Source organism: Mizuhopecten yessoensis, unplaced genomic scaffold (genome assembly GCF_002113885.1).
Source record: "Mizuhopecten yessoensis strain PY_sf001 unplaced genomic scaffold, ASM211388v2 scaffold4017, whole genome shotgun sequence".
In the NCBI taxonomy this organism is placed as follows: Eukaryota; Metazoa; Mollusca; class Bivalvia; order Pectinida; family Pectinidae; genus Mizuhopecten; species Mizuhopecten yessoensis.
The window spans coordinates 199,087-214,130 of record NW_018405334.1 but is presented as its reverse complement, the minus strand read 5'-3'; the positions used below and the strand labels follow the sequence as shown (position 1 = coordinate 214,130).

The following is a 15,044-nucleotide window of genomic DNA, read 5'->3' as shown; positions in this document are numbered from 1 at the left end:
CTATTTTTGTTGACCTTTGTCCATGGAAGGTCCCTGCAAAATTTCATTGAAATTGGTTCAGGGGTTTTGGAGAAGAAGTCGAAAATGTAAATTGTTTACGGACGCACGACGGACGACGGACGACGACGGACAAAAGGCGATCGCAATAGGTCACTTGAGACTTTGTCTCAGGTGACCTAAAAATAGGATTTTTGCCTTTTGTGAAAGCAATGTCTCAGACAGGCAGCATAACTTTAAGAGCCATACAAATCATGGATGGAACAAAACGAGTCACACACAGACTGCTGGAAAAGGCAGTTCCACTATCTTAAACTTGTTATATCAAAAGGCTCAAATGGTCTGAAGTTTCCCTAGTGCACACACCCCTTTAACTTACCTAGAAGCCCATGGGGTCTGAAAGTCTTCCCTGGCAGACACATTCATATTATTAAGTAGAAGGTTCATGGGGTCTGTATGGCTCATAATGAAAGAACTTGTACTAGCATGTACACAAAATCTGTTGAATATGTACACAAGTCTAGTTTGGTCTTGATAGAAAATATCTAATATGCATCAAATCAAATGGATACAATTGAGCTGATCTTTGTTTTCCTGGTAATCTTCTGGTGGACGTTACACATCATGGTGACCTCCCCTTGTCCTATCGACTTTGTGGTGTCTGTTTTCCAGTGTGGGTCACATCGGCAGTCTAGATGGTCATCTGACAGCTGGCCGTGGCCACCACAGCTCAGCCTGGGACCAACCTGTGTCAATGAAATGTGACAATGAAAGAAAACACAAATTGTAAAACTTTCTGTTCATATTGAGTTTATAAAGACTTTTTTCAAACAGTTTTCGAGGTCTCATTAGAAATGTTCAATAGAGAATAATTAATCAACATTATTTCAAATATTATTAAACTCAATTTTTTTTCCTTTTATTATTACGAATTTTGATCAATCAGTTTTTCTTGTTCTTCAAATGTTACCATTTCTTATTTTATACACCGTCTACAAACATTGGTTTGAGACAAAATTTAAAAAAATTAAAGATTTCAACCACTTTTTGCAATATAACAAATTTAAGCACTTTCCAAGGCCTAATTATCAATTGGAGCACTTTTCAGGCTGTTCATAGACTAGCCATTATAATACTTATAAGATATCAGTGATATGGTCAGGCCTAGCATAGACTAGCCATTATAATACTTATAGGATATCAGTGATATGGTCAAGCCCAGCATAATGCAACCATCCCAGGACACTTTTGCATAAAATTTCATAAGGCCAAAAAAAAAAGGTGTCTGTTTTTTAAAAAACCCGCTGATTTTCGAATTTTAGAAGGTTCCATTCCTTTCAAAATGGCTTCCAGCTCCGTGTTGGTGCTAAATGTCATCATATGGAGCACAATTTGCCTCCAAATGAACCTTGATTATGTAATTCTTTGTTTTACATACAATAAATGGTAGGGTCATAATCACATGACCAAAAATATACAAAAAAAGAAAAGAAATCTGACCTACCTACCCTAGTTTTTTTGCCAATGCAACCCTAAACAGACTATATATTTTTTTTGGCCTAATATAAATGTCCCAATAATTAGGTCCTCTAGATTGACACTCACTAGAATACAGTCTAATGATATAACCTTCTCTAAACTTGTAGAACGTAAGCAAACTGGCATTCTTTTTATAAATTCTATGTAATTTGATGGATAAAGAGAAATGTTTTTTACTTCAGTTTTATTATGGTAGAGAGTTTACTTGAACCTTTACTTGAACCTAAAAAATTGTACATTAACATTGCTTCAAAAGGGTTTCAAACCACCTCAAACTCAAACTGTTATACATATCACAAAGATGGAAGTTCTGGAATCTGCAATGCATTTTGTAAAAATTGTCTGAAAACAATGCAAGTTGGCTGTTGGTGAAAGAGGCCACAGTGGTTAGAATTTTTAAACTGCTTTAAATACACATAAGCACTGTAAACATTTATATAATGTCCTGTTTTATATAACTATTAAACATTAAATACCTCATCTTAGTAGCCAACCTGTTACTGCTAACAAACTTCGAAGTTCCCTGGAGGTAGCAAAATAATTTAAGGTCTCATACATGTATTTGACAATCAAAAACGGTAAGCAACACAGGCACATCTAGAGGTGTCATACCAGAGTTCTCCAGTTAGGACTCTCCCCCTCCTCTACAGTGGCATGAAGACTGGACTTGTTTAATACACGAGTGTAGATCTCCTTATCTAGGTGGTCAGTGGATGCTCTGCATTCATTGTTCACTGGGTCATACAGCTACAATAATGTAAGTACAGGAGTTAAATTGCTGATCTGAAAAATAGTCATGTTTCCTGAATTTACCGAAGTGACAAATGTTTTGTTGTGAATAAGGGATATACTGGGTCAATGAGAGTTAGCTGTAGTTGCTAATTGGTCCAAGGGAGATAACTTCATAAATAATGAAAATGCTATGTTTGGTGAATAAATTGTGGAGTCAGCTGCACAAAATGTGCTCTGGACCTCATTCTCCTCACAAGACTAACCTCTCAGTCATCACATCTAACATTAAAGCTAAAAATAATAATGCATAATACAGAAATAATTGTGCTTACATTAAAAGAGAGCTCATCAATATTTATGAATGGAGCTCAACCAACTTTCATTCAATACAATTTTAGTCATATGTCAAGGCCATATGATACAAAGTCAAGGTCATGTGTCAAGGTCATACAGTATTATATCAATCATATCCCAAGGTCACATGAAAAAGCGTTTGGATCACATCATATGGTCACATGATACAATGCCGAGGTCATATATCAAGGTTACACAATTACTCTCATTACCTGTAATAGTAGCTATAGACAAGTATTATCATCTAAGTTTCGTTACAAACACATGACAAGTAATGCATTTGTTTTTCATTTGGCTGCAGGTCATCCAAGAAATGTTCCTAAACCTTAGTCAAATTTCTATAGCTTTAGTTTTAATTAAAATGTTTTTGATTTAAAAAGTCGCACATTTCAGAAAAGTCAAAAGTAGGTTATTTGTTACTTAAGTAATTTGTTACTGATTAAGTAGCTAGAAACGGATGAAATAGGTTTGACATGAAAGTTTATGACATTATACCTTTGCTCCACATTTTGGTACTGCCATACATTTCCTTTCTGTAGAATTGAAGAAGTTGCGCGTCCCTCCATACTTGAGTTGACAATTGACAGGAACACACGATCTCAGTCTGTCCTCGTCAACTCCTCCGCAATCTCGCACACCGACACCAAACAGTACAGCTGGGGAAAATTCTTATCTTCTGCAGATCATTTTTATTACGCAAGAAATGTTTTTTATTTATTTTTTAATTCGTTAAATCTCGTTAACAATATTACGACAGCGGATGCAACTACTTGTTTCTATGGCTTTGACATTAGACCTTGAAAGTATGTTTCTGACTCCCTTGAAGACCTTTGACTCTAGGATTTGAAATGTCTTGCTCTTTCAAATATGTTTTGACCCTCAAAATTATAGGAGAAATCGTTACTTGACTTCCGAGTTGCAACATGTCAAAATTTAACTGAAATCCCTCGTTTCACGCTAACACATTTACACTTGAAATTTATATTGTAGCGGCACCGCTAACATGAACATTCTACACTATCATAAATTTGAAATGGTCAAAATGCAAAACTTTCAACTTATAGACCACAAACAAACAGAGAAAAGAGGCAGTCAAATTAATCCATGCATCCAAACAATACAGCTATCCCAGTGATCTAGCAACTCAAGTTGTCCCAGTATCTAGCTGGTTCTGTTATAGCGACAGACTGGACCAAACAAAAAATATTGTTTCTTGTAACCCTACCTACTCTAACTGTTTGTGCCTACCCTTACACTTTTTAGGCATTTTTCAAAGAAACACTTTTAAAATCAAGATCACTCTCCTTAACCACATAAAATTATTCTTTATAATAAAATTTTCGACAATGTATAGCAAACACACTTACTATTTTGTTTGGCCTTGGACATTTTCTACACATAGAATGTCATGACCACCATATTGAAGTTAATTCCCAATATAGAGCAGTTTGTAAGTTTTCATATTTCTTTTATAGTTTAACTTGAGAAAACTGACAGATCATCAGTCAAAAATTGGATTGGTAGGATTGTTAAGAACATTAGTGGTGACGTAACAAAGTACTTCCTGATCAACTGATGAGCTGATCATTTTTCAGACGAGTATCATATCTTCCAACAATTTTGTAGAACATAGTGACGAAAGATATTGTTATAGATCTACTGATTTCTTCAAGTAGAGCAAAATAGAAACACTTACTTTGTATGGAGTGTGGCAACCAGTCTGTCCACCAGTCCCTTGGTACCCGTGTATTAAATGGGATAATGACCTCGCGATAACTCCCGTCACACGATGTGTTGGCTGAAACAAGCAGCTCACATTTTCCTTCACGATCGTACGGATACTGGAAGGAAAATGATAAAAGCATATCGTAATTTCTGGATTAAACATTATAGGAAGTTCCTTAATCAAAAAAAAATAAAAATAAATAAAAATTTAAGTGCCATATTAGCATAATTTCACAAAGTGCCTTCTTCTGTGTAATGTATGCATGTGTCCTGGTTTGAAGCAGTTTTAGTGTAATGTCTAGATTTTTTTTTCCTTCTTAAAGGTCAAAGTTTATTTTCATTTAGCTTATTCTAGATCTATGGCCAATACAATTAAGTCATAGAGTCCATATTATGTCTTAAGTTTGAGAAGAAGGTTGTGTGGCTAAGGTCAAAACCCCGCTGATTTTCGAATTTTAGAAGGTTCCTAGCCTTTCAAAATGGCTTCCAGCTCCGTGTTGGCGCTAAATATGTCATCATATGGAGCACAATTTGCCTCCAAATGAACCTTGTTTATGTAATTCTTTGTTTTACATACAATAGTAGGGTCATAATCACATGACCACAAGGTACATAAAAATATACAAAACAAAAAAAACAAAAACAAAAATCCGACCTACCTACCCTTGTTTTTTTGCCCATGCAACCCTAAACAGACTATATTTTTTTTTGGCCTAAGCAGTATTTCAAAATCTCATTCCTGTTTTAAACATAAAATCAGTGGCATAAAACTTAAAGAATCAAAGGCTTACATAATCATAATACTATTACATGTAGCAACCTGGATCCTAAAACTTCCTTTCACATACTTTGTTTCATTTTTGTTTTTAATATTACCAGTGTTGGATACACAAAATTGAACAGCTTTGATTTCATTGGCTGAACATCTCCTTGGTGATCCCCAATCAAATTCATGCCCTGAAAGTATCCAAGATAAAAGAAACGGTAAGCTTATACAATGGACAACCTTTCATCCCGACCCCAATATTGTGACCGGGCAGAATTTTTCGTAATGTTTTGACAAATTTGACCCTTGTGACCCTAGAGGGCAATCAAAGTCTTTCTGATAGCTCTTTATTCCTTGATGCTACAAGACGAATATCATTACCCTGGCTCTTTCTTTTGTTATTCAGTTGTTACTTGCTCAAGGGATTTTAACACATTTGACCTCTTTGGACTTGAAGATGATTTTATTTTTATATTAAATGCAAATGATCTATAGGAAGATGAAGATAAGATTTTGTAGATTAATTTGCTTAAACACATACCTTGCAGTATTTTTCTTTGGGTAGAAATAAACAGCATTTCTTCACAATGACCTCCATGTGCACACTAAAATTTCCATCATTGAAAATGTCAGCATCTGAAAATGAATGTACACTGAAAATGCATTGTGTATTATAAGTGAAGGAGTTTAAAATAAATAAGGTATTGGTACACCAATTTTATTGGGCGAGGAGATCCAATGTCCTGTGGGTAGTGGCCGATCCATGTACCAGTGGAGGAATCCGAGGTGCCACCATTCCTCCATTTTTTACAAAATTAATTAGGTAAGTGATGGAGCATCAACACCAAGAATTTAGAAAATGCAAGTTTATAAGTTTGAGAGTTGTAATAAATCTAGCATTTTTTAATTTGTTAGCCTTTGGCAAAAAGAAATTGAAATTTTGGGATGAGTATGATAAATCTCATAAGGAGTACAACTCGTACTATAAGAATTGAAATAAATTTCCAAATAAAGAACACCACATACAGGCCTAGGGTTTCAATAAGATTTCAAGTTGTGTGTATATAAGTATCAAAAACAATTGTAAGCGGTTAATTTCAATATATTTCCTATAACCCATTCTATTCATTTTTTAATAGAAGTAGCTGGTGAAATATTTGTAGCAGGAGGGTATTTTTACCAGCTACTAATGAAACCCCCGCAAACATTATACACAATTAAAACTGCTGTTTTCCATAAAACTGGAATCATAGTTGAACTCACATAAGACCAAGGCAACATCCCCTTTCACTACTGACCGATATCCAACAGCCTGAAATGTATAATGTAACACCGAATCTGAATACAGAAGATTAAGTATTATATATGTGATGGGCTGAACTGATCAATTTAGTAATTTTATGTAGGTTAAATTACCAATTTTTCCTCCTTTTCTTTAAAGATATATTAGTCGCATATACTTGGGCCAAAAAAAATAGTTGTGTTTCCAGTATCATCAACATCCTCAGAAAAAATAAGAGTACCGCGGGGCAGAACAAAATATGCCCGTCGAATGCCATATAGTGTTATATACTTTCTTACATTGAAGGTTAGCTGATATGCTATAAAACATGTAGGAGAAAATCTTCGGACAAAAAATCAAAAACTGAAATGAACAAAAGGCAATAAATTTTACAAAAATTTTCGAATCAAAATTCTTTTAAGGGAGACACAACTTCTTATCATGATTATTAAGTATACCAAGTTTCAGAGAGATCCGTAGAAAAATATAGGAGGAGATTGCCGGACAAAAATCAAATACTGAAATAAAAAAAAAGGCAATAACTTTTGGAAAAATTGTCGAATCAAAATTCTTTTAAGGGAGACACACTTTCATATCATGATTATAAAGTCTACTAAGTTTCAAAGAGATAGGTCGAAAAATGTAGAAGAAGATCTCCGGACAAAAATCGAATACTGAAATGAACAAAGGGCAATAACTTTTGGAAAAATTGTTGAATCAAAATTCTTTTAAAGGAAACACCAACTTCATATCATGATTATAATGTATACCAAGTTTCAAAGAGATCGGTCGAAAAATGTAGGAGGAGATTGCCGGACAAACAAATTTTACACCGGACGGACAGACACCGCCATACCATAATATTCCCGTCAAATTTGACGGGCGTATTAAAAGGGTAGGTAGGTAGGCAATTTTATTTTATTTTGGAAAATGTTTTTAATATGCTTATATAGAATAGGAGTTCCGACTTTAACGGTGCATATCACTAAATGCCAATAAAAACTTAACAACAAACACAAGTTTTTTTTAATATTTGGCCTTATATCAATTCTTTGATTTAAACAACAAATTTAAAATCAAATTAATTCATTTTGGAATCAATTAAGAATTGTACCTGTTTAGTCAGGCAATTATCAGTGACCTAGCTGTTCAATCAGCTGTCTTACCTGTTCAGTCAGCAGTATCAGCGACCTATTTAATCAATGGTAACCTGTCAAGTAACCTGTCTTAACCTTTAAAGTCTACTACTGTCTTACTTGTTCAGTCAGCACTGTAAACCTGTTGAGTCAACTGTCTTACCAGTTCAGTCACCTGTCTTACTTGTTTAATCACCGACTTACCGGTTCAGTGACATGTCTTACCAGTTCAGTCACTTGTCTTACTTGTTTGATCATCTGTCTTACCAGTTCAGTCACCTGTCTTAGTTGTTTGATCACCTGTCTTACCTGTTTTATCACCTGTCTTACTTGTTTGATCACCTGTCTTACCAGTTCAGTAACTTGTCTTACTTGTTTGATCATCTGTCTTACCAGTTCAGTCACATGTCTTACTTGTTTGATCATCTGTCTTACCTGTTTGATCACCTGTCTTACCAGTTCAGTCATCTGTCTTATTTGTTTGATCATCTGTCTTACAAGTTCAGTCAACTGTCTTCCTTGTTTGATCACCTGTCTTACCTGTTTGTTCATCTATCTTACATGTTTGATGTCTTACCAGTTCAGTCACCTGTCTTAAATTACTTGTTTGATCACCTGTTGTACCAGTTTATCAGCTGTCTTATATGTATAAGCAGTTGTCTTATCTGTTCAGTGACCTGTCTTACTAGTTCAGTAACCTGTCTTACCAGTTCAGTCACCTGTCTTACTTGTTTGATCACCTGTCTTACCTGTTTGATAATCTGTCTTACTAGTTCAGTCACCTGTCTTAGTTGTTTGATCACCTGTCTTAGTTGTTTGATCACCTGTCTTGTTTGATCACCTGTCTTACCAGTTTGATCACCGGTCTTACCTGTTCAGTCACATGTCTTACTTAATTGTTTAATCATCTGTCTTACCAGTTCAGTGACCTGTCTTATCAGTTCAGTCACATGTCTTACTTGTTGAATCATCTGTCTTACCAGTTCAGCCACCTGTCTTACCTGTTTGATCACCTGTCTCACTTGTTTGATCACCTGTCTTACCTGTTTGATCACCTGTCTTACTTGTTTGATCACCTGTCTCACTTGTTTGATCACCTGTCTTACCTGTTTGATCACCTGTCTTTCTTGTTTGATCACCTGTCTTATCTGTTCAGTGACCTGTCTTACCAGTTCAGTGACCTGCCTTACTTGTTTGATCACCTGTCTTACCTCTTTGATCACCTGTTTTACCAGTTCAGTCACCTGTCTTACCTTTTTGATTATCTGTCTTACCAGTTCAGTCACCTGTCTTACTTGTTTGATCACCTGTTGTACCAGTTTATCAGCTGTCTTACATGTATAAGCAGTTGTCTTACCAATTGAGTCAACTGTCATATACCTAGACTAAATTGTTCCAAAATAACACATAGATCTAGTTTTATTTTATTTTTTAAGGAGTGGAAATAGTCATAATGTCCTCCAAATTATCTCTATGAAAGAATTCCAAATATCAAAGATGTCGGTTTATGTCTTACCTGAACACTCGGTTGTTTACTACAACCCTGTCCTCCATTTAAAGCTGAGCACACAGCAAGTACTAATGCTACTAAACTTAAAACGTGGTAGATCTGTCCACAGTCTGTGTTCTTCATTTTCTGTAGAATTAAACACTAACAGTTACTTATAATATCAAATATAAGCACCAATGAAAGCTTACAAAAAATAATAACCAACGCGTCCATCTTGTTTTGCTTACTCTACATTTAAAATTAATGAGGAAATTCATTTGATATTTTTCCTTGATAGGTAAACGTTCCTTCTTTTTTCCTGATAAACCATTATAACTTTAAATTGAATTTAAATGATATACATACATATTCGACTATTGTTGCCAATAAACGTAGATAAACTAGTTTTGGCTCAGCCCCTGGTAATTTTTGTTAAATGTAGGTCTTGTTAATCTCCCCGTTCAGTTCCATTACTGGCGTTAAATCTGGTTCCATCATCTGCAGCCAAAATGAAATTCCCGCGGGTTCATACAATTTACAAAATACAACTGACTGGAACAAACGAACTGATATCATACTCGATGTATATGCTTAGGCAGTTATGTTCACTAAATACGTTTCAATATTGTAGAATTGATGAACATTGCCTAAGCCGACGTCAATCGTAGCAATAAAATAGAAAAGCAGTGAGAAAATGTATTCTTGCGCCTTATTCTACAAAAATTAGTTCGGAATTTATCTACTACATCATTACTTAGATGAAAACTCCTAGCGTTTCCGAATGGCAGAAATTGTGTTGATACTCGCGTCTAATAATGTTTACACCGATAATGGCGGACATTCTTCAAACTTGAATACTTGCCGCTCAGTTTTATTGGTGATTCGTTAGATAATACGTCTTAAAAAGCAGGCTTGAGTGGTAGACATTACAACTATCAGCGCTTGTTCGGGATGAGGACATAAAATATCTCCATCAACAATCGATAAATCAGTACAGACAGATAGAAGGAGGTGAGTCGTGATTCGACATGTTTCACAGTAAACAAAAATATCAAGTTTGAAGTCGCTTATGATAGCCAGTGAAGTGTTATGATGATGGTGAACTTAAAATGTGTTGAATGAGGCAACTGATGTATTAAAATCTATCAATAAACTTCTCGGATTGCACGGCATTCGACCCATAAGCTGTACATGTTTGATCATTGCGAGGTACTGTAATCAGTAATGCTCCTAGTACTAGCTGTATGTTTATCATTGTATTCCCATTATTGTATTTTCATCACGCATACATTTGACGCAGTGCCTTGTGATTGCATGTGCGAAAGGTATTCAAGGGGATGTTGGACTGAGAAGTATAACATTACCTTCGGGTAGGGCCATTGGTCCTGAAAAATAAAATATATTTCTGCAGGAAAAAATAAAATCGATTGCAACAATGTATATATGTTCTCTTCTAAAGATTTTGATTGGAATCAAGAAACTCTGTCGTGCCATCAAATGCGAAAGACAGCCAATATGAACGAATTAATTCATTCAGATTGTTTGGCATGCTGTTGTGTCCCCCAAACCAGGTACCCTAGGTTCTGGATACGTACTGATTGTCGGCTGTCTGTTATACAGTTAAATTTAATATATTTATCAATTGAACCACACATCATTTTATCACTTTTTCGGACTACAAAAATGTAACCCTGGTAAATACTAGCCGCAATATATATCGCTCGGTTATAGAGAACTTCTCTTTAGCTTGATCGGTTGAGCGTAAGACTAGTAAGCCAGAGGTCTCGGGTTCGATCCCTAGCGGAGGCAGTGATTTTATACTCTGTCACAAAAAAAAATATTTAAATGTATTTATTGAATTTTTGATGTGCATGCTTATTTGCTTACGTTGCAGCTACGCGCCTGGATATTTAATGTACACTGAAACAAACACTACATTCAGGGTTATAGACACTAACTTTTTTTGCTTGGTAGTCCACAGTACTAGTTGAATAGGTAATTTACTAGTCCTTCGTCAATGTAACTAGTCCAAAATTTCCTGATAAGGAAACATCGCAATCTACAGCATGAAACATCAAAAGCAATTGACTGTAGGGGACTTAAAATAACTACATGTACACAGGCGTCGCATGTACACTGCCATAGAAATATGGTTTTAGGAAAATTTTGACAATTTTCATGCAATATATCTTATTTTAAGCAGTTTTCTAAATTTTTAAAAAGGAACATATCTTTATTTTATAATAATATTTTTCACAAGTCCAAAGGACCAGTTAGGTTAGGTGTTTCATTAGTCCTTGCTTAAATCTACTAGTCCAGCACTAGCGGACTAGTGTTAGTGTCAACCCCTGTATTTACCAGAGGATGAGGCTAGAAACTTTACAAGAAGGTAGGTTAAAAACCACACAGAGTATCTTCTGTATGTGGTAGCGGAAAGTTTGAACAGATTTCCTGCTTTGGTTTTTGAAGCGCCAACTTTTAAAATAGTTTACTTTAGCAAATTCACTGCTTGTAAATGCTTAAAAAAGGGAGTCTCTCTCCAAAAAAGGGAGGTTGGCAAGTATGCATGCACTGTAATTTGGAACAATAATGATATAGATTTTTATTTTGCAACAGATAAAGAATCAAGATGCCACCATTGGAATGGGACAGGGTTATGGCGGCAACGCCAGAGAAAATCTCTGAGGATGATGTAGAGGAGTTCTATGAAAACTTTATAGGGGTAAGTTCTCATAAGGCAAAATTTAAATAGGAAACAAGCTGGGATTTAAGACAGAAAGTTTGTGGTCTTAAAAAAACATTAAAGTGTAAGTGGTGAGAGTTTCGTTATTTGTAAATGAAAAATTGACAAATGTAATATCACAATCAACCTTGAAAAAAGTTCCAAAGTACAGTACGACTGTGATACAAAGTTGATGTTTCATACAAATTAAGTGATTTGAAATAGAATCAAGCTAAGATATATAAAAGTTTGTGGTCTTTGAAACTCTCAAGTGATAAGACTAACAATTTAGGTTTTTGTAGATCTGGCAATGCCAAATGTAATAGTTTTTTTCAAAATATTCAAATCTTATTAAAATTAGTTTCAAAATACTGTACATGTACCACTGTGACGTATAAGTTATTTATGTTTTTATTTTATGCAAATTTAGTATAAACCATTTTTTTTTTACTTTAACTAGTTAGTCTATGATTGTCTATATACACAGGTATAAAACATCTCAAAATTGAGGAAAATCTCAAGCAATGTATTGTCTATGGGAAATCTGAGATTTGAGGAAATCTCAAGAGTTGAGATGTTTTATATAAGTGGGGCCAGCTCTGTAATGATGTAAATCTTTTCTTAAAATCTGCTTTTATCATTCCAGTATAATCCCTCGGATCAGAGTGATCCGGAGAAGCTACGAAAACTGTTTGAAGTCAGCAAAGTTGTGATGAAAACTAAACATGAATCAATTGAAGAAACCATTCAGATGTTTGAGAAAGAGACGGCTGAAGCTCAGAAGAAGGGTAAGACAAGACTTCAACAAAACAGTTGAAGCCTATCTGGTGCATTCATCATGAATTCTAAACAAGGAATTTCTTTTGTGAATGTCAAGAAATGATTTGATTTTTTTTTCACTTAATCAGCCAAAAAATATTTTTTTGTTTGTGAATGACGTAATTTGAAAATAAAAATTGTTCAGCAAACAAAAGATTTTTAGGGTATGAATAACATAATTTGTTAACAATTAATTTAAAAAATTCAGGAATTTTAGGAAACTTGCAGTGTAAATGAGAGTAGTTTTCTTTGTAAGATATTTCATTTTAAAATAAATCAATATTATAGATTGATAAAAAAAGTGATGAGGTTAAATTTAAAGAATTTCATCACTTTAGAAAACTGATGAATGTGAGATAATATAAAGTAAAACCTCATATACTGCTTACATTTGTCCAGTGAAATTTTTGGCATTATAAAGGGGTGTGGCATTAAATCAAAATATGTTATATAAATGAGGGCCATTATATCACTTGAGGTTTAACTCTATATAAACCAGGTGTATGAAGGTTTTTCTGTAAATAAAAATGCAGTAAAACCTTGTTATACTGCCAAAATTTGTTGAGAGAAATTTTGGCATTTTAAGATGGTTTGGCAATACAACGAGAGAGGTGTATAGAGGAAATATTAAGAAAAATTGAAATGAGGACTTTGAAATATAGATATATTGTCAGTAAGCTTAAGGGAGATGGCAAAAGAATGAGGGGCATTATATCGAGGTTTTATGGTTTGTAGAGAAATACAATGATTACTACAGATACTGTATATCAACACGCAGTGTATCGAGCAGTAAAACCTTGTCATAGTCATACTGCAGGCAAAATCTGTCTAGAAAAATTTGGCATTCTAAGGGGGTTTGGCAATACATAAAGGGAGATGTATAGAGGAATCATTAACAAAAAATGAAATGACTTTAAAATACATATATTGGCAGTAAGGGAGATGGCAAAAGAACGAGGGACATTATATCGAGGTTTTATGGTTTGTAGAGAAATACAATGATACTGTATATCAGCATGCAGTATATCGAGCAGTAAAACCTTGTTATACTGCCAAAATTTGTCTAGAGAAATTTGGCATTCTAAGGGGGTTTGGCAATACATAGAGGGAGATGTATAGAGGAATCATTCAAAAAAATGAAATGTAGACTTCGAAATATATATATTGGCTGTAAGCGTAAGGGGGATTTAAATATATATATTGGCAGTAAGGGAGATGGCAAAAGAATGATGGGCAGTATATCAAGGTTTTATGGTTTGTAGAGAAATACAAAGATTACTACAGATAACATACTTCTGACATGATACAAACATCAGTTGATGTACAATGTTTATTATTCTAAAATAAGCATTTAACATTCACCGGGACAGGTTTTAGTATATATATGTATATGGTTATTATTCGAATTGATAATTTAACTACATGTCATGTAAGATTAAATTTTACAATGAATTTGATTATCTGTTATAAACCATTTTGTACACTGTAAAGATGCTTTTTTTACAGAGGAATCACAAAATAAGGAAATAGAAAAACTGAAGAAAAAGATGGCAGAAGTAGAGGTAAAGGTGTATTTCACATAGTTAACCCTTTCACCCCTATGTAACTTTAATAGACTCTACCATGCATTGATATGGATGAGTCCATTATGGTCTACAGTGGTGAAAGGGTTAAATATCAAAGGAGATGGATATCAATTTTGTAAGGATGTATTTCACATAGTTAATATCAAAGAAGATGGAATATGTTTAACATTTCATTCAGGAATCAGTTTTATTCTTCAAACTGTGTTATGTTAAATATGATTATATGGCATGAATTTGGTGGAGGGATTGTTCGATCAAGGAAAAACTCCTGGACACAGTAAAAAAATACTCAAACAACATTGTCATTTAAATACTAAAAAAAACATTACTTTACTCAAAGAATGATTTATATCTGGAATAGTCTCCCACAAGATGTTATTTCATCTTGTGACGTATTTGACTTTGAGAAAAACGTAGACGAATTCTGGAAAGATCTTGAGTTGAAGTACGATCATACAGCGCCTTATATATAGGCTTATTTTATGTTTACCACAATGTATTTTAAACTACCGGTATATTGATGTGGATATAGAGGCAGCAATGCCTGCGTCCACTAATATCCTATCAAATCCTATTAAATGACAAAAAAATAATAATGAAATGTTAAAATATCATGTTGATTTTATTTGAAATAAAGTCAATTTTTATTTCTTCATATTTGACAAAAAAAATAATAACAGTGTACATCAATTTTTGATATCATCAGTTTTCGACCAATCAGTAAAGAGTATTTCAAAGCCACGATACGATAAATAATGATTTTTGAGATTGTTATATATAATGTAAAAACTAAAGTGTTTGTACACTGTCATAGACAAAATTAAACTTACTGTAGATATTTTGATGGTGTATTAAAAAAGAAAAATTTACTGGAAATATCTCATAAAAGTTATGTTT

At 34.1% G+C, this 15,044-nt stretch overlaps 2 protein-coding genes across 3 annotated transcripts in view; one reads left to right on the top strand and one right to left on the bottom strand.

Moving 5' to 3' along the window:
- LOC110448351 overlaps positions 1-9,569 on the bottom strand; it is a 38,840-nt gene extending 29,271 nt beyond the window's left edge. The window contains exons 1-9 of one of the 2 annotated variants that reach the window (XR_002462712.1): positions 9,387-9,569; positions 9,048-9,167; positions 6,377-6,425; positions 5,655-5,749; positions 5,224-5,304; positions 4,319-4,463; positions 3,118-3,278; positions 2,149-2,283; positions 570-743 (exon numbers count right to left, since the gene is read on the bottom strand). Coding sequence is in view for 1 of the 2 variants with exons in the window: in XM_021494535.1 (XP_021350210.1) it covers positions 570-743; positions 2,149-2,283; positions 3,118-3,278; positions 4,319-4,463; positions 5,224-5,304; positions 5,655-5,749; positions 6,377-6,425; positions 9,048-9,164 (957 nt within the window). In the remaining variant the exon portion in view is untranslated. The remainder of the gene's footprint in view (positions 1-569; positions 744-2,148; positions 2,284-3,117; positions 3,279-4,318; positions 4,464-5,223; positions 5,305-5,654; positions 5,750-6,376; positions 6,426-9,047; positions 9,168-9,386) is intronic. The other variant, XM_021494535.1, reaches the window with a different exon arrangement.
- A 274-nt stretch (positions 9,570-9,843) lies between these two features.
- Positions 9,844-15,044, top strand: part of LOC110448348 (centrosomal protein of 290 kDa-like) — a 62,373-nt gene continuing 57,172 nt past the window's right edge. The window contains exons 1-4 of the mRNA XM_021494532.1: positions 9,844-10,031; positions 11,637-11,742; positions 12,389-12,530; positions 14,068-14,123. Of these exons, the coding sequence (XP_021350207.1) occupies positions 11,650-11,742; positions 12,389-12,530; positions 14,068-14,123 (291 nt within the window). The 5' untranslated portion in view covers positions 9,844-10,031; positions 11,637-11,649. The remainder of the gene's footprint in view (positions 10,032-11,636; positions 11,743-12,388; positions 12,531-14,067; positions 14,124-15,044) is intronic.